This window comes from Centruroides vittatus, unplaced genomic scaffold (assembly GCF_030686945.1).
Source record: "Centruroides vittatus isolate TY-2023 unplaced genomic scaffold, ASM3068694v2 contig_301, whole genome shotgun sequence".
In the NCBI taxonomy this organism is placed as follows: Eukaryota; Metazoa; Arthropoda; class Arachnida; order Scorpiones; family Buthidae; genus Centruroides; species Centruroides vittatus.
In genome coordinates, this window is record NW_027121927.1 from 1093452 (window position 1) to 1113453 (window position 20002).

The 20002-nt window shown below is 41.1% G+C and overlaps 2 protein-coding genes across 4 annotated transcripts in view; one reads left to right on the forward strand and one right to left on the reverse strand.

Annotated features, from left to right (window-relative positions):
* The window catches only part of LOC136972734 (tissue inhibitor of metalloproteinase-like), a 49661-nt gene that overhangs the window by 26095 nt on the left and 3564 nt on the right, over positions 1-20002 (forward strand). The window contains exon 1 of one of the 3 annotated variants that reach the window (XM_067267343.1): positions 18940-19034. The exons of 1 other annotated variant lie outside the window; for it this stretch is intronic. Coding sequence is in view for 1 of the 2 variants with exons in the window: in XM_067267341.1 (XP_067123442.1) it covers positions 19323-19468 (146 nt within the window). In the remaining variant the exon portion in view is untranslated. One more of the 3 variants, XM_067267341.1, reaches the window with a different exon arrangement.
* Positions 5402-20002, reverse strand: part of Syn (synapsin) — a 42273-nt gene continuing 27672 nt past the window's right edge. The window contains 5 exon segments of the mRNA XM_067267340.1: positions 5402-6780; positions 6950-7043; positions 10272-10381; positions 13474-13651; positions 13764-13969. Of these exon segments, the coding sequence (XP_067123441.1) occupies positions 6499-6780; positions 6950-7043; positions 10272-10381; positions 13474-13651; positions 13764-13969 (870 nt within the window). The 3' untranslated portion in view covers positions 5402-6498.

The following is a 20002-nucleotide window of genomic DNA, read 5'->3' on the forward strand; positions in this document are numbered from 1 at the left end:
AAGTGTCTTGTTGCACTAAAGCTAAAAGAACTTTTTAAATAATCCAATTAAAAGAAAATAACAATCGAAAGATCGAATCGAAAATTTCGATAGTTGAAGTCGGTGGAATATCTCAATTGAAAAATTTCGCGGTTGCTCTTTTGTAATATTTCCACTTCTTAGTGCCGTTGAGTTGATAATTAAGAAATGGTCTATCTGCTCCAAAATTCGAGTGAACGAAACATTCTCGGTCCAAGGACTCGGTTTATTCTTCAGAAGAATAATCGTTATAAACGAGCAATTAATTATATTATCGTCACAATGCCGGGCTGCAATTGTTAATCATATTTTTAATTTACTTAATTTAAAATACTGTATATGCTCTCCACCTCAAATTAGGCGTGACTTTCCCCTGTATCTGTACATCATTCTTTTCCTTTAGCAATAGAGTCATGCCGGTCATCTATCTAACACCTTTCAAAGAAAAACTTTGAATTGAAATAACGTGACTTCCTGTTTGCATCGGAATTCGTGTATCGGGGATGCCTCTAAGATTTCCATATCTGGTTTCGTCTTTTATCTAACTCTCTCTTCTTGAGATTAATGAAAGACGGACGGACGACAGTGGGAATTTATAGGTCTACAACCTTTTCAAATTGCATTCAATGACAGCCCGAAAAAAGTAGGTTAAACTTAGTGTCTTCCACAGTCCATAATCGAATATTGTAATGGACAAAAATAAAATACCTATAAAAGATCAATAAAATTCGCAAGTCAGTAATAATGCAAAGACTAATCCTAACGTATCATGACGCACGCAAAGCTTTTGTTATTTGAGAAATTTGAAATAGCAATTGTATGCTTATTAAACGTAACCATTCTTACCTCGGCTCATTGTAACGATAATTATAACAATGGAGCCAAGGAATCTATTTTCTATAAATGGAGTCAGAATGGAGTCAGTGGCGCTGTCCAAAACTATTGAATTTGGGTATGGAAGCTCCCAGAACTGTACAGCATATTCCATTTCATTCTTCTAAAGGCACAGTTTTGTTGCGCCCTTTAACCAGTTGACATCTGAATAGCATTAGTTATTGGGTTGCAATTTGAGAAAAATGTACATTTATAAATTCCCACTGTCAACCGTCCGTCAGTCTTTCCTTAATCTCGAGAACGGAGTTAGATAAATGAAAATCGAGACCAGATGTGGAAAGTTTAGGGGTCGGAGGCTCCGATTAACTGTACGAATTTTCGGTCATAAGCGGAAGTTACGCGATTTCAATTCAAATTTTTTTACTTCACTATATAGAGCAATGAACTCGGTATAGAATTGCTCCTCATGATAAACTGAGATCAGTAATATATTGTTGGACCCTCTAACGTGTACAATATTCACATTATATATTTTCTGTAGTAAAAGTCAAGTAAAAAATAACGTCATCATACGGAAAAAGTAATCACAATCTCGGATTCATCTTCAAAAGTTCTATTAATTTAAATTAAAAATTGCAGTCAAACATTATGACAGTGTAACAATATTTTATTTTATTTTATTTTCTTGAGGAAATCCATCCGATGTGAGCAAAATGTGTTCCGTTACCGCAATTCAATTTTACCGGTAATCAATTTCGTTATTCCATAACTGCAGCAACAAAGATAGAAAGAACTTGCATATCTCGTATAAATCGTCGTTTATTTACATGCAAGACCGAACACCATCACACTTACGGAACCATCTCACTGTAAAATGATGCCGCAGATGCTACCGCACTGTTCGTACTGTGCGGCAGCTTCTGCAGCATCATTTTACTAAAAACAAAAAAGTGATTAACTCTTATTCCTGTTCGAATGACACCTCGCTCATCCAACATCACTTCATGCGATTTTTTGTTTTTGGTTATTATTTATTAAGATTACGTTACATTATGCTAACTAATCTAACCATGAAAGCGTCTCTACCTCGGCAATCTTAAAGGTATGGAGAATATTTCTCTCGTCATATTAAGATCTGCTATGGAGCATGCTGTTAACCAAATGCAGTTTCTGATCCACAAAAAGCGGCATATCAATGAATTCATCCCATTTGGATTTTGGATGTTTAATTTAGTTATTCATTAAATTAATCATTTATTTAAAAAAGTAAATATAATAATAATTTGATTTGATTTTAACTCAATATTTACGTGAATAAAAACAGTATTCTTTTGACTTTGTGTAGTATTTTTACCTAATACAGAGCAACAGTCTCCTATCAGTGTATTTTAGAACAAAAAGCATTTTAATTGAATCCTTTTCCCCATATCGCGAATAGTAAAGTTATCAAACGTTACCCTTATGAGTATGGTACCATTTGATAACTATTACACAATTATACCAAGTGAGAAACTTATACAAAGTCGTTTGAATGTATTATCTTTCGAGACGAAATCAAAATTAAAATTTATAATTTAGGAGAAAATTTTCTGGCCACGCGAAACACATTAACTTACAATCTATCTTATTTAGAGTCATCGTGCCTGGTTTTTGAAGATTGCGACTGGCATAATCGGGTCTAGCGTTGTTTTAGTCACGTTTCTGAGTTTTAGTTTTACTTTTAGTCGTTATGTATGCATAGTTTTAGTGAAGGCTAGTTTTGGTTTTAATACTAAAAGTACGTCTACATTTGGATGACTAAACCCAAGTTTTAGTTTTAGTAAACTAAAACTACGCTAATCAGGATACTGTAAATAATTTAGTTTATGATTTAAGTAAACATTACTGCTTAATATTTATAAAGTTGGAAATCCTTTACAATAGGAAATCGTAAACGTACACTTACCACTGTAAACTACAATATGTCATTGTAATGATTGCTTTCGTTGTAAATTTTTTGTATCATTTTTTGCAGTGCCAATGACAGTGGCAGAACGAAGGGAATTCGTTAATTAAATAAAGAAGTGGGAATTTGAATTGTTAGTTCAAACGCTTGAAAGCCTCAATGCCGAAAGTTTAATTATGATTACTTGATTTATAGGCCTATATTTTTATACTTTATAGTAAACTTACAATAAAATCTACTTTAAAAGAAATTGTACAAATAAAGCTGTCTGTAGACATTTACACATTTATTTTAATGAAATGTCATAAAAATCCATAAAAATAAAGGAATTGCGATCGATATTCATCATCGTTATGTAAATTAATATACTTTGGTCCGATATTAGAAAAAGCAGTACAACTCTAGTTATTCTAAATGTGGTTGCTTTGAATAATGTAAACACTGGAATAATCAACATTGTTTCATATTGGTTTAGTAATTTTATATAGTCTAAGTTACAAACGAAACTTCTTGATTAAACCAAAAATTGCTTCTTTTGATAATCGATAATATCCAAGTTCAAACATCTGTAATGGATAGACCGAAATGATCGATAGATTCGTTCTCCTCTTCAACCATAAAAAAACTAAGTATTGTTAGGCTACCTTGAAATGAAGAACAACGAAATTCCACGGGCAAGATAACGTAACATTTCCGTTAACGGTGCGTTTCGTGAATACGTTTAAAATGTCATTAATGTGCCTTATAACGATAAATCATCGTCTTTTTCGGTGACGACACGTTCCTGAATCCAGCCATAAGCTAATAGTAATAGAAGTTTATAATTTAGCTTATTCCAAATATCGGCAAGGAATGTATTGTATTGGTGGGATAAGACAATGCAACACACGAGAGAACTGCCAAGGGGAGTGCCTCTCGCGTGCTAAATAAGAGTCAGTTCTATTGGAAATTGGTCCCTATTCAGGTATTAACAGGCATGAAGAAAGCCCGGAATACTCCACGCTACCAGCCTATATGTCTAGTCTCGTTATGTAAGTGCCAACACGAGCGCAGTGAGATTATCACGTGGTTATAACTCATTCATTGAGAACATTTACTGAACGAGTTCGTGACACACGATACTTCCAACATATTCGTGTTGTTACTCATATAACTGGATCTAGGCACCCTATTGTCCAGACACGAACTAGCCTCCAACTACCAGTGTTCGATGATTTTATTTACTCGATCACTGATAGGCAAATCGGTGAAGTCGTAACCTAACCGATATGGCCCACCAGTTTATGCCTAGCCTTCGACCGTAAAGAATTCAATTTTAAAATACAGTATTTAGTGATTTAATGCTTCCGTTCATAGGCATAAGTATCACCATCGATCGCAAGTTCTAAAGTGGGTTCCAATCTGGTCGCTAGGGTCAATCTTCTAAAGGATCAATAAACTTATCTAAGGATCGAAAAATTAGTGAAAAATTTGGAAGTCGGTAGATAGCTTATAAAAGACGTAGACAATTATTTTTCCTGAATGTTGGTAGAAAGAAAAACGTCTTTTCATTAAATATGTTTGTTAGATCTGTAGGTAAATACGTGGCTGGTAATAATTTCAATTTTTTCATGAATAGTTATAACCCATTGCTGTTATTATTTAGATGGAATCTTGTGGGAGCGAGCACGCGTCAACGATCCAGGTAAATGCAATGCAGTGAGTTTGGTCGTATTCCGACACTAAATCCGAACTCTTCTTCCAATTCTCTCTCCCTTCCTCTTATCCACGTTACCGATTACAACGAAGGCTTTTGGTCTTTAGCCTGAGACGAATTCTACTCGAAAGTCCGTGAAGACCGGACAGTTACGTTAAATCAATCGTTTGACGAAGAACCAAATGACTTTCGTAATACAAACTTTAAAAACACTTCCGTGATTAAAAATGTCCCCGAGGAAGATCGTATTCTTAAAGATGGAAAGTTTCGCGTTATAAATAAGTGCAAAACTGCTCTATTTTAACTATTAAGAATACGGTCAATCTCATCTCTGACGCCAACAGTAGATAATTACTTTTATAAGATTCTATAGGTTACTTTTGGAAATGAAAGTGGAAAGGTCGTTTGTTTAATGAGCGAAAGGCGGTTTGTGTGCGACTCTTAATGACACTTTAAAGAAAACAAATTTTCAAATTAGTCGAAATAAAATGTTTTATTATTCGATCCGAATAAAAACAATTTCGATAATTTGAAAATTACGTTCTCTAAGAAAATAGCGAACGCAATTTTCTAAATTATCGAGAATTCTTTTTCTCGGCTCTTCGAAACTTTTTCTTGGCACTCGTTCGATGTTCTTGGTTTTTTAATCCACCAAAATTAAAATTAAAAAGCGAGAATTCCGACGAATTATTCCTCATTTTCGATAAATTGTCCACGACGTTGCGAACCTCTTTAAAGGCCAAATGCACCGTCCCGCATAGTCTCTTTGGACAGGTCTAATTTCGTCTTGCCCGTCCGTACACGGGTTCTAAGAGAACCGAAACCGACGTCAATTTAGCGCAAGAAAACGCTGCCACCCGATATAACGTTGGATGGAGTAAAAAAAAAGTAGACAGACGGGATGGAAGTTAAGGTTTCAACCACTTTATTTGACACACCTGACACACTACATCGGACACTCGACTACGACGTCTATCACTGAATCTCTACACATCGAGAATTGAAGTATCGGTCGACTCTGCGGTCGTTCCATTAAGATGCGAAAGTTTTATTTCCCGTACACGGTTTCGATACGTAGTGTAAGTGCGAACGATACATCGAGGGAAGAAGGAAGAATCGCGCCGCGGCTACCGAGACCCGTCGGCGTCCGGGCGAAGGAGAATCGGGTCGGAGGTTGTCGAAGGTTAATCGTCCCGGATGAAACGAAGATCTAGATTACGATTCGGATGTTTTCCATTCGTTAGAAAAGATTTGGGCCTACTCGACCAAGTGCTTTTAAGAAAACTTCTGACCGAAGGTCGTCGGATAGAAAAAACGACCGATAGAAATATCGTTAGGGTGATTCTCGACTCCCACGCGTCGCCGTTCCGTATCGTCCGTCGCCGTGACGAGACACACGCACATCGAGCACAGCCGAATATATATATAATAGTACATAGTTATGGCACTAGAAAGAGGTAGAAAAAGGGGAAGAGAGACGTGACATCGACTGACAGCTGGCCATTGATCCGTTAAAAGGCAAAAGAGAAGAATTCGGGTCGACACAGAGCACGACAGTCAAAAAGAGTTTTGTTCGGCGCCGAAACACCAGTCTGAGCTCGAACAGGAGGAAAAAAAGGTCTTGCGGTAGATCGACCGGATCCAGAATTTGGTGGATTAGCGAAGAACTCGAACCCAGAGAAATGACAAAAAAATAAAATAAAATAAAAAAGAGAATTATCTCTAGCGTTTATTGCTGGTGTTAAATTTACCTGTCCCGTCGGCCGGCCGCCGTTTAGATGCTCCCTCCGTAAATCTACGTATTCTCGCTATAAACAATATAAACCATATATTATATATAGCCGTTAACGAGCTAACGGTATTTAAAAGGGGGGAAATCAGTGGCCGATCGAGGGGTACCGCCGAGCGCCACCGTTCCCCTTCTTCCTTTTTTAGAACCTAAAAAATACTCTTTGGCGCAACTAAGAAATTCTTTACGAGGTTCGAACGTTCGGCCAACGCCGGGTTACATGTCGCCGAAGATACCGGCGAATGTTTTTCGAAGGTTCTTCATCGTGTCTTCGGGATCTTCCACGCTCTTCTCGCCATTGGCTTGCGACGCTTCCCTCCTGGGCGCACCTCCCTCGGCCACGCTCGCTCCTCGCGTCGGGGGCGCCGCCGGTCGAACCATTTCCGTCACCGACGACTGCGAACCCCGTCTGGCGGCAGTGGCCGCCGGTGGCGGGGGTTGGGCTACTGGAGACGTCTTCTGAGGCTCTTGTCTTTGGTAGGAAGCCGGTGGCGCCATCTGGAGAGAACAATTAGCGCGGTAAAAATCGCCGTTCTTCCGACAGCCTCTTAATTAATTAAAAATGCCGATTGATCGTTAAAAAGCCGCATTTTCCTCATAAATACGTCTTTACGAACGAATACGTTTAATACTTTTAATACTTCTCTTAAGGATTTAGAGCGCTCACCTGTGATTGGGGAGCGGCGGGTTGTCCGTGTTCGTGAAGAGTCGGTTCTTCGGCAGTCGTGTAACTCGAAATACTGGATCGAGAAGTTTGTTTTCTGAAAAATATTTCAACTCGTTCCATTAAAATAATCGAGGTAGAAATCTCCCTGAATTTTAAATAATAAAAAAACGGACATAAGAAAAGACAGCCTACCAGCCTAACTGGGGCTTTTGCTATTTGTAAGCGATTCCAAGAGTAAGTCGACATCAATACGTTTATATCAAAAACACTTTACCCGCTAATAAAATACGAAAATGTTATTCGCAACAAATTCTCGGGAGGGAAAACACGAGAATAGATAACTTAAAGGGAAAAACAATCGTTTACTAAACGGTTACAATAATAAAAAAACAGAATCTTTTCGTTCAAATTTAAATAAAATTGGCTATTCTTCGTCTCTAGGCGTTAAAAACTCCCCCCCCCTCGGTTAACATTACGACGCGGTAAAACCTGTCCTGGAAAATAATTTACAGTCGCATCCCTTTCGCTAGATTATAATAAATTTGCATACAAACTATTCGCTCTAATATATATGGACGGTGCGTCGTCGGCTTTTTTTCGTCGTTTAATACCTAAAATAGAAATTGCACGCGCTATGCCAGCGACCATTTTTATAAGTCGCCGAGACGAAGTTTAAGGGGGGAAAGTCTAAATACGGAATTAAACGTTGTTACGCTAACCAAATTGATGAGAAAGTGTCGCATCCGGCCGTAGTACGTAAGGTAAGGTTTAGTTCGAGTCGAAGACGACATGAAAATCATCGCACTTTCGTTAACTTAACGCCATTTTCTCGGAGAGACAATAAGGAAAAATACGTCCGATGTTCTTTATTTTAACAAATTATACGCTACTTTTTTTTTTACAAATTTAGCAGAGATATGTTACGTAAGTAAGTCGAACGAAAACGAAGAGTTATATTTCTTTTTACGTAAGGAGAGAATTAAGGAGTGCCACGTTTAGAGGCGAAAGTCTTCGTTCCCTGACTAAAAGGCTACAACAAAGACTGTAAAACAGAAGGAAATTGGAAAGAGTAGAAGTAATCGCGTGTTTGCGTTAACGGTAGGAGTCGTATTTGGTTCGTAGTTTGAACGCCGGATCCGGGGGGCATCCTCCATAAAAGAAAGACCAGTTGTTGGAGAGCATTACTCGAGTCGGACTGGACGTAGTAACGAGGTCGTCGAGTCGGTAAACTACCCATCGACCGAATAGAAAAAGCCCTTTTTCTCCATCGACCTACATTCCGCTCCCGCCGACGATTCCACAGTTTACGACGGTCACAAAAGTTATTACCGTGTTTTCCCTTCTTTTAGTGAAGTTGTGTTCTTAACATAAAAGGTAGTCCTCTCGACGCTCCTATAAACATTTAACCCGAATTCTGTAGATAAAAATTTCCAGTCGTTTATTTATTTATTTTTTGATTTAAGAAAGATGCCGATCGATAAAACAATACCTTTTCGATTATTTGAATAATTTACGATCCAAGAAAACTTTCGAGGATCTTCTCTAACTTAAATATTTATTTTTATAAACTATTTACGGTTCTTCTACAGTTTACACCGTAAAACTTTAAATTAATTTAACACCGGTGAATTTTAAAAATTGCAATTTTTGTTATTTAAATATCGTTTAACAAGCGGGGAACATTATTGAATAAATTCGAAATAGCACTTAATGACCGGCAAACAACATTTATTATCATTTTGTGAAATATTGAATTAAGCTATGAAATCTCGTAATTGTCTTCTTAATTATTGCTCCTTCAAGATGTGTTTGCTTTAAAGGCCGTTTATCATTTCTGGCTCAACATAGTTCAAACATACGCACAAATATATATATATATGTGTGTGTGAGTGTGTGTAGTTGAATAATGAAGGGTTGTCACGCTTTCGACTTAAGGGGGGTCTTGTTTAAACAAAGATAAAAGTGAAAGTCGTATTTATTCCTTTTATAATATTTCCTAAGCTGCCTTACACCTTGATAGTGTAATAGTTTCCTATCCAACTAACTTATATGTCTGTTTTACGAGTAGGAAGAACCCATGAAAGTAACGATGTCGGCATAGAAATGTAATTTCGCTTTTTATGTAGGAAGTTTGTCAATTACCCTATTCCATAAACAAGGTTTAAGTTATAACGAAACAATGGAAATTCGTTGGAATAAATTTCAATTTGTTAAAGATCGATGGGTCGTCCAATCACAAACTTTTCTCTCTGTACTTTGACGGTCGAGATTTCGGGTAAGACCGAAAATTCCATTTTATCGTATTTCCAATGACGTTGCCTAGGAAAAAGTCTTCGAAGTTTCGTATTTAATTAATTATTCGGATACCATTTATGGTTATTTTTCGATAATTACGAGCGATTCGTCTGTCTCCTTTGTAGAAAAGCGAATGTGAACGTAAGACATTTTTGTTTTGCTCGTTACGAAATCTCATCCGACGACGTTTCAATTGTTTTTATCCAGTAGAATTGTGGGAGTTTCGGTGAGCGAAACAACGTTTCGACCTCGAACCTTCGGCTTTTGCAATCTTCTTATCTTACGGGTTAGGTTCTACCACGAAATTAGGTTAGTGGTCAAATGCCATTACCAAATTGGAAGGGACGAAGATCGTTGCGTAATCGGAGGCGCGGCACTGCCACAAAAAACATGAAAGATGCGTTTCCCGGGCTAAAGAAGGAACGATTTGGCCCAAAGACAGTCTGTTGGCCAAATTCTTTCGCCATTAATACTGATTTTCCTGTAAACTAATATATTTATTTGGATGCGTAAGAATCGTAAACCATCAAAGTCCGTCAGAGGGAGGTGAATCTGGGGAGAGTGCAGGGTAAAGGGAAAAACTTTAGTCCCGAAATAGACTATTTCATTCTGCGGTTTTGTTACATTTTAAAGTTAAATTACTTTAAAGGCCGCACCAAAAATAAAAAGGCCAAATTCCGGTACATATAAAGACTCTGGGACGAACGTAACGCGCTCAATTGATAAATGAGGTATAATGCGACAGTCATTCAATTTGCATTTAAATAACGTGCGCTTAAATTTCCGATAATGCGTTTGTCCTGTTACAGTTAATAAAAAGTGACAGATCTCGATGGTTTTATTGCTGACGATAACATTCGCGTTACTTTAATACCTAAAAAAGTCTCTATCGGCGCGCGTACGAACGTTCGTAAAATGAATTAGACGAAGTTTTTATCCGACGAACTTCCCTCCGCCGGCGGTAGATTTCCGGAAAGGGGGCCGGTGTCTTATTTAAGAAAAAGGACCGGGACCGATGACCACTTACGTTAAGACGGGCTTGCAATAGGTTTGTATTCTCTGTACGACTAAATCGGCGATCAGTCTGCGATCTTCTTCTTGCGTCTCGCCCAACAGTGTCATGGCCGAGTCGTTGACCTGAAAGTACAACCGGTTCCATTGTTATATTAGTTCGTTACCTTGTATGGCGCAGGGACAAACGGGTCCTTACGTAACTCTCGCCTACCGACTTACGAACGCACTTATCTCCCGTTTGAAATTCGTAACACTCGCCGAGGAAAAGTTACCAAATCTTTCCGGAATACAAAAGTAAGAATGTCGAAAGGGTTCGAGAGTTACGTAAACTAACACTACTTAACCGTATTATTTAAGCCGGTTTTTAAATACGTCCTCTGTTATCGTAGTCGAAACCGTAAATAGGCAAAGACGTATTTAGGGAGGAGGAAGAGACTGGGTTTGGAGCGGGGAAAGGGAAACCCCTTTCCCCGCTCCAAACCCTCCCACACGTTGCCGTAACCAAATAAACCAAACTCCGACCACGTTCTTTTCTTTATTCTCGTGCAACACCATTGAATTCCGGGTGGATTTCTACTTTTAAGTCGCCCTTAATGTCCTTACGGTCTTCCGACGAAATAAGGGTATTAAAGGTGTGGATAGACGAATCGAGGAACGTTACCGAAGAGGAAATTTTCTGTTTTCTGTTACGCAAAATTACGCAAACGATGCGTAACGAGAATACTTAAATAACGCAACCATTGGGTATTTTTCTTGGGGAAAAAACTAATTGTACGGAATAGGGACGCGTTCCATATTCGCCGGGGTTAAATCTAATGGTGTGGGCGCGTTCCGACGGCGTCCGGATCGAAACTTTCCGTTTTATTCGACTTAGCCTATTTATAAATATTATAAAAACTTAAGAATTAGGTCGTTCACCGTCCACGAATTTTTTTGATTTAACCGTGGACTAAAATAGAATTAATTTAATTCTCTTTGTTATTCCGAAAGAGGCTGACACTCGAATGCTGTAACAATTACGAAAAGTCGGGCTTAGACTCCTCTAATAATGGTTTTCTTTCCGCACCGGGGACGACGGTCGGGAAATATTCGGTTGGTTCAACGTTCGAACCATTATTATAGGTTTCTGTTTTCTTTTGAGGACAGCAAATAGAAATCCTCAGATCTGCAAATGCAGTGCGCCGTTAAACCTTCTGCCACCCCTCGAAAAGCTTCGGAAGACAAGTAAAAGGCGGTCGATTCCTTTCCATTCTTTCCCTCAAGAATCGAACTAACTTTGAAATATGACCGAACAGAAACACGTGGCCGGGCCGTTGGGAGTCGCCGGCTCTAAACAGAAAAGCGCCATCTGGTTAAAGAAACGATTTATAGTTTGTCTCTTATAACCAGTTACTCCAATCCCTTATAACGCGCATCCAAGTCTTTCTTGTTCTTAGATCTAAACACTGGTGGTCCGTCGTGGGTTCGCGCCTGGACAACGGACTGGCCACGTAGAGTTCTCCGGGTTTTATTCACGTTAGTAACACCTAAATGGGAGCCAGTTTCCCATAAAAGACCTCCCGGGAGACATTTCTCCACGGCAGATCGCCGTGTCCCACACGTTGCCGTAACCAAATAAACCAAACTTTTTCGTTCTCCGATTCAAAATTAAATGACAATCGGATCGAGATGTCTATTTCTTATTGTTAAGTTAAATGGTAAACGAGACAACAATGAGTAACTTGAAATTTAATCCCTTAAGCAAAATATGTCAAAGGCTCTAAGCAACGGAGGGTCCCTCCATTGCTTAGGACATTATAACGATCTCTCTTTCCTTATCCAACAGAAAATATTCTAATTCTTAGCTTTTGGAGATTCGAGCAACACAAAACTCCCCTAATGTTTCTTTTTCCTTCACTTCCGAAGATCCGACTTATCCTCTTTGGGCTGTCCATAAATGACGTCCACACTGAAAGGAGAGAATGGGATACGTCAAATCGTTTGATAAGGGGAAGGGTTGGGCTTCAGGTTCGTTTTTTTTTTCATTAAATTTTATACAGTTTATGCATTTTATTATATTTATTTCATAGTTTCTTGTTTAGTTTCTACTTATGGTATCTATCATTCGTAAAGTGATAAAGGTCTTAAGGGGGTTGAGTTTTGTTGGACGTCCCCAAAGAAGAAGGGTTATTACGGAAATTTGGACAAACTGGGACAAGAGGATGAAAAAGAGTAAAAATTTCAAAAAAAAAAAAAAAGTGGACGTAATTTATAAACGCTTTCTTCCGGGTTCGAATTCCGGATGGCGCCACCCTTTCGCTCCTTTCCGCGGCCCAGGAGGTCCAAAGGCTAACAGTCACGTTTCCCACCCTTTCTTACTTTTTGGAAGCGGACCAAAAAGACAGAATTAAGTAACGATTTTCTAGCTGTGATTCTCCTATAGGCTGAATCGAGTTCTTTAAAAACTACGTAAAAATCCATATTTTCGTTGAATTTCGAGTTTTCTCAAAATTTTTTAATTTAATTCGCCGGACAAAGTTCTCGCCCATCCAGATTTTTAAGATAAATTTTAAGGAAGAATCGGAAAAAATAACGCGTTTGGATGCGAAAAGAGACGAGAAACAACGAGCGGCCACTAATTGGGTTCTATATCCCACGCTGCACAATAGAAAAATGTCTTAGTTTATTGTACGCCCTATTGCTCCTAGTTTATCTTTTTAGAAAGAAAACCTTCGCACCAACCAAATTGTTCTTTTTCGTGGAAATCGAAAAATTTTTACTGAAAACCTATTTTCATTTATTAATTAAAATTAATTAAAGTTTTGTTTAAGCCCAAAGTAGTCGATATCGAGTCCCAGGGGTCGATTGAAAACATTAAAAATTATTAGTCCAATCGGTTATGTATATGATAGTTTTGGATGTTGTAAATAAGCACGTGAAAAGTGTTTGGCTTAATACTGGCTCACCACATTTATTATTATTATTATTATTAGGGCTATTATTATTAACTGTACTGTATTACGAAAAATAAAGAATGGAAAGGGATGGAAATTCGAGAAAACCTGAAAGAGGTCGACAATCAAAATAGTTTGGAGACCCTTGATGTAAAGTAAAAAGCAAAATCAGATCGGCGATTAAATAAAAAAAAAATGACCGACAATGGGAGGTGGAAGTGATAGAGGAGCGTTCGGGCCTTTGGAAGGAAGAGAGAGGAAAAGAAAGAGGGATCGACTTACCTCGGTGATGTATTCTCTTCCGTCTTTTCCTTGGATGGCTTCGACGGCGCAGATGTCCAGACCCCCGAACATCTCCGACACCTCGTCCACCCACAACTTGTAACGCTCGGTCATGGCTATCTGTTCCAACATGGCCGATCCGATGTTCGCTTTCCAGTTGCCAGATATCGACTTTCTCCTGCCGACAATTAATAATTCTAATTTTAAAACGCTCTTTCTTAATTAAATACAGTACAATATTTCTGTAATTTTATTCATCTACCTTACCGTTATTTTTTCCAAAAACTTACATATATGCCTTGTAGTTGTTGCCTATTTTCTGAATGTGCATGTCATACTTGGCGTCGACGAAAGGTTCCACCGTGCAGTAGGTCCGACACACGGCCACCACACTAGCCACGTCCTGGAAGTCGTAGTGGTTCTCCACCTTCAGCTTACCGAGTCCGCCGTGTGCGTGCCCTATCTTCACCACGCAAGGAAACTTTGGAGTAGTCAGCTGCGGATAACAAAGTGTCGATTAGACCACTTCTGATGCCACCCGACTCTCTTCACTCGCCATTTTGCACGAACCGGAATATTCGCGACGGTTCCCGTAGGTTAAAGTGCTTCGTTACGTCTCGTTTTTCGATACTTGCATATTGCAAGTCCTCATAGACAAAGAAACTATTACATATTGCCTATAAAGAAGGCACTCTCTCTATTAATGCAGATGATAGTCACGCTTAAGAGCATTCTTCTCCGAAAACAAGAGTTACATCTTTAATCACCATCTCTCTCCTCCGGTTCGACGGAACCGGAAGTGGGAAAGTGGAAGCGTTTGTTGCGCATCAAACCGCGGCGCCACAAACGCTTAAAAAACACGTAATGACCAGAAGCCGGAAGTGGCGGAAACCGAAAAAAAGGGCGGTGGTTTGGGTCACACGTAAATATCTTCTAGAAGAGCCGGATGAGAAAACCCAGGAGCTTAAGACACTTAAGCCCGGGATCGAGCGCATCAGCGTTCCGTTTTCGCGCTGCTCCCACAGCGGCATCTCAGTTCCCGAGCGGCGGAAGATCCGGTAAAGCGGGCGGCAGAAGGTTTATTTACGGAAGGAGAAGGTGGAAGCTCGCGACCTTCGACCGGCAATTCTCCGAATTTCCACGTCCTTCGCTGATCGGAGGAGCGTGGGAGGTGTTTATTTTTTCCACTTCCAACGGACGCGAATTCCTCCTCACCTTACTTCACTGCTAAATTTAGGAATCGTCGTTCTCTGGCCCGGAAATCGAGACCTTTTAGTCGTTTCAATGTGAAAAGGCAGAACGATATCCGTCTTTCTTTCGGAAAAGAAAGTAAAGACGTCGAGAGTAGAGTCTTTGAACGTGGCCCGAGCCCATTCCGGCATTCCACCCGGAAATATCCGGAAAGAATAAATGGAGAAAATTTCCTGTTCGCATTCAGACCAAACTCTGTACCTGTGATAGATCTTCGTCTACTGATGATCCCATAGCCGCCGCTCCAAACTCGGATATTGTGGGTTCAAACCGTTTAGCCGATGCTTTTGTCGCGATTTTTTATCCGGATCGCCACGCTAGAATCGCTGAGCATGATCTTTACACCTCTTCCGATTTAGGACTAATAACTTCTTCCGGGATGGACGGTTGCCCACCAGAGACCGAGTGGATTAAACCACTAAACACTGGCAGTTGATCATGGATTCGCGCCTGGTCAACGGTGGATTTTTTCGGATTTTCTTGTCGTTAGTAACACCTAAATAAAAGCCAGTTTCCCGTAAAAGATCTCCCGGGAGGCATTCTCTCCTCGGCAAATCGCCCATGTGTCGCGTTGCTGTTTACGAACAAAACCTAAAACCGAGATTGGCGCTAGCGTAAACGCGGCGAAAAACTTCTAAACTGCCGGCGGCTTTAGGCTCTTCCGGGCTGAAAGCCCGGAAAAACCTAAAGCCTCTGCCAGGAAAGTCCACATCTTATTAGCAAAAAAATAATTATTGACTAGTGAGATGTCTCTTTCTTCATATCTAAAACAGATCATTAAAGAAAAATTTGGTTTGACATTAGTTTGGTTTGTACCAAAAAACACAAACCAAACCAACGTCAAATTAAAGAAAAGACATGAAGCGTTTTCTGCCATTGTGTATGCTCTGTAGGTATAAGTTAGCCTATTTTATTAAGCCCATCGTGCGTTCGGCGAACCCTACAATGGTGAAAAATGCAGCCCAATACATCTGAATGAATCATCTCCGAAAAGTTTCTGGGTCCCCAGAGCAGTAGGATAAATCTTAATCTCACAGCCATCCACCGTCTCCTCTGGAACATAAGGGCAATGGCAGGAACGACTGATTCTCGAAAATGAATCTTGCAATCCAACCCCATGTTTCTTCAATTGGCGGGTGCTGATCCGCCGTCGTTCGTAATTTCTTAGTTTAAAACTACTGTAAGCGGCTAAAGAAGGGTTGTTGTAATTTCGACACCATCTATTGTAGACTCGAATATTAATTACTCGTTTTAGATATTGCCTCGTCTTTGGTTGATTTTCGAGATGAAAAATCGATTTATCTCCATGATCAGCCACTGTTTATCTCCTTTCCACCTTTAACACCTTATGTCGTCACCTCTCTCTGCCTCTGTACGCAACCGCCTATCGTCGTTCCTTAAAAACAAATGAAAGCGAAGGCACAGTTTATCTTTAGTTCCGACAGAATCCTGGATTCGACCCGGGCCCCGTCACTTTTGCCAAGCTAGTCCGGATTAGTTCTATAGTCTCATCCTCCGAAGTTCAGAACGGCGCGGCGGTGGCGATGGAAACGCGCAATGGACTTGGCGGCTAACCCGAAAATTGGGCGGATTCTTACCCACAGAAAAAGCAAACTGAAGAATTTTTTAATGGCCATTTTAATATTTCTGAATCGCGATTAGTTTGAAGGACGAAATCATCCCTCGGTTAAAACTGTCTTCCTGTCACGTTACCTTTTAAATCCGAATCCGCAGGGTTAGTGCAGAAACAAACGCTTTTCACTCAATTTTGGTGGTGTAAAGAAAGCGCGCAGCGTCAGAAACTTTTGAAACGACGCTACCAGAACGACACTACCAGCTAAACAAGCGCTAAGCTTTTACTCGAACGCCTTAAATCGCGGGAGACAGCGTTCAGGAGTGAATTCTCATTTGCAGTGTTAACGACGCTAAAAAATGCCTCCCGATATCTAGGGTCTATAGAGAAAGAAGGACACTAAATATCATCGGGCATGCACCGTAGATATTTGCATCTCGAGCTACGCGTGTAAACGACGTACGGGATTAATCGGCCGCGGCCGCGGGGGGACGTCATTGGTGTCGCCATCTAACAGTGTTCCGGGAAACTTTCTCCCCTACTTCGTTACCGGGCACCTCTCCCTCCGACTCAGACCAACTAACACCTCCGACCGAAACCCGATTCGTCGTCCTCCCGCGGCGACCTTCCCCGGGAAGAAAAAAAAAAGTTTACCGCGCGTTCTTTCCATTCTCCGCATTCATTTCCATAAAAGTAGGGAAAAAGTGGAGACGACGACGGACGACCTTCCTCTCTTCACCAGTACCCGTTTCCCTCAATTTTCTGTAAATTTCCTTCCTCGCCCTTAAACCCTTAACGTCTAACTCCTTTTCTACCTTGGTTCTTCTATGTTAAACGCTTTCCGATACCAATGGCCGAATTTCAGTCGACGGAAAGCAGGCCATCCTCCAAATCGGGGATGTCGAAGGGGCGATACGCACTATACGGCCCGCCAAATAAAAATTTCCATCTCGTTTAATTTAAAAGCAAAATTAAAAAGAAAAAAATACATACACAAGTTCATTAACTATCGTCGTATTTCATCGCGGACGGATACTATTAAAATCAATGATATGTGCGTAGTTTTGGTTTTGACGTCTGACGTCACACGAGGAATAGGTAGGTGCACGTGGTCTAAAAACCTAGACTTACGCCCGGTAAAGATCAGCTCTTATTCAAACTTAAAGACGTTGTAAAGAGGTAAGAACTTGTACCACAAATTTTCCCGAAATTCGAAGCCGCTCCGGCTCTTACGTAAGTAACGCGCATCCCGACACCTTTCGGTACGAAGGGCGTATTAGACCGGCTTCGGTGCGAAAGGAGTGGCCGCAGATGTTTGAGTACTTTTTGTTTTTTTGATATTTCAAAATACAAGATTACAAGTGGAGATTTAAAAAGAACAATATGGCTTGGTATAAGTGAATACGATTCGGCCTTGAATTGTATTTCACAATTCTATTTTGACTCTGTTGGATTTAAAAGACAAAAATTTGAGAATTTATTCTTCTAAAAAACCAAAGGAACACCTAAGAATTGACTTCTTTTTAACAACTGTGTATATAATATATAGTTGTTTCGAATAGGTCTACATGAAATGTGAGAATTATAATTACATTTATCAGAAGGATGGTTAACTTTGGAACAAAACCCAAATCCCGAAATTAAAGAAATAAAAAAGTATAACACATTAATATCAAAATTAAAGGGTGCTTATAATAATGATAAAATTATGTCGTAACATCAGAAGAGTGAACAATTGAGTTTTCTTTTTATCTAGAATTTTGTGTTTTTAATTGTACTGTATTAGTCTTTCTAATTAGTAATTATTTTGGGAAAGCCGAAAAAATGGCTTTTTTTGCCAATGGTTCTGCCATATTGTACTTCACAATTACATAATGATAATAATAATGACAACAAATGATTATATAATACTAATAATAATAACTTGAGATGAAGCATAACAGATGTTTTTTTCTGCTCCATTCGAGTAACAAAACAAGTAAAACGTGACAAACACACGGTGTAATCCGAAAGACGAAAGGAATAGAGAAGAAGAAAGTTCTGCCGCCCGTCTCCTCTTCCCACAGTCACGAACGGACGGACGTATCCGATCACTATAACTATAAAGACAATCGTCCCGAAAGCGGCATATGATTACGTCACAACAAATGGAGACAACTGGAAAACGGGAAGGACAGAAACGCAGTCCGAATTTAAAAGTTCCGGATCGATTCCCATCTTTGTCACGTCTGGGAAATGACGAAATAGGGAATCGACCTCGATCGGAAAATCGGAAAGGTCTTTGGCCCTCCTGACGTCATAAGTCCGACTCTTCTACCGAAGATTTAGGATGCGGCGGAGAAAGTCCTCTTCTCCATATTTTTCTCGGAGTTGGAAGATTACAATTGCCCTACCTTAAGGCATTTCACGTTATGTCACCGAAAAAACGGAAGAAAGTGCGTGGAGAGAGAACAATAAATGTCCGACGCGTCGGTCGGCGACGCGCATCGGTGGCAAAGCGCGGACGTCGTCTTCTCCGGAAGCGTTTGGCCACGCCGCCGACGCTTCCGGGAAGAAAAAGGACGCCGTCGACGCCTCCCGGAATCTGAGGGGGGGAGTCGCCGTCGATCAACGTCGAAACCTCCCACACTTTCCCGCCAAAAATTATTTATAGAGGCGCGAGCTCCGTTCTCGAGCCAAACTCCACCGATCCGACTTCACATCGCTCCTGTCGGACACATACTCGTTCCCGCCTCAGGTAAGCGCTTCCGGTGGGTTGACTCGAGGAGAGATTCGGGTCTCCCATACCGCCCAGAAGGAGGGAAAGTTCGGGGAGGACGAAGGCAGCAGCTCTTTTAAGGGCGCCGAAGGTTCCAGGGAAGGAACCCAACGGAAGGAACTTCCTTTTCTCGAAATCGGTTCGTCTCCCACCCCTACGCCTTCTTCCCGGCGAAAGCCAAAGAAAACGCCGTTCTGGTCTTCGCCGGCGCGGCGTGGCGCCGACGAAACGCCGAGACGACCGACGGGCGCCGGCGGCAGTTGCGACATGGGCGGCGAAACGGCCGCGGTCGAAGATTTGCCGTCAGTATCGAGGACGACGGCGCCGAGAGAAGACGCGCGCGTTCGGACTCCCGGCTCAAATTGTCGTGCAGCGGCTGCGAATGCCGCTCCGCCGCCCGCTCTTCCCAACAGGTGAGTGCGCCGCGCGCCCGCTCCCGTCGCCGGCTTCTCTTCCTCCGACCCGAGAGGACGGGGACTGAAAACGCCTCGTCCCCCGAGACGAAGGTCGCCGGTCGTGGTTACGCGGACTCGACGTCGCGTCTAGAACGGCGGTGGGCGTCGACGAGAGAAATTTTCGTCGGATCGACGAACCCGAATAAGTACGAGGCTGGGACCATCGCCGACTCCGTCGCTTTGCATCGCGCGCTATCCCTGGCGTCGCGCTTTCGGCCGAACTATCTACCGCGCCGCGGAAGGGAAACTTCTGAAGCCGAGAAAATATTTTCCGGACACGCGGACGTGAAATTAGAGATTGATTTGAACGACGGCGCCGATGAGAATTGCACCTTGGCCGTGGAACGGTGGCCATCGGAAGTCGACGGATGTTGTAACGGAAATGGAAAGAGGTCAGAAGATGGCGCGTGGCGAAAAAGCAAATACAAGATCGGAAGAAAATCGGGCCCGGGAGAGGGACCGAAAAGAAGGAAGGAAGGGAATTGTTCCTTC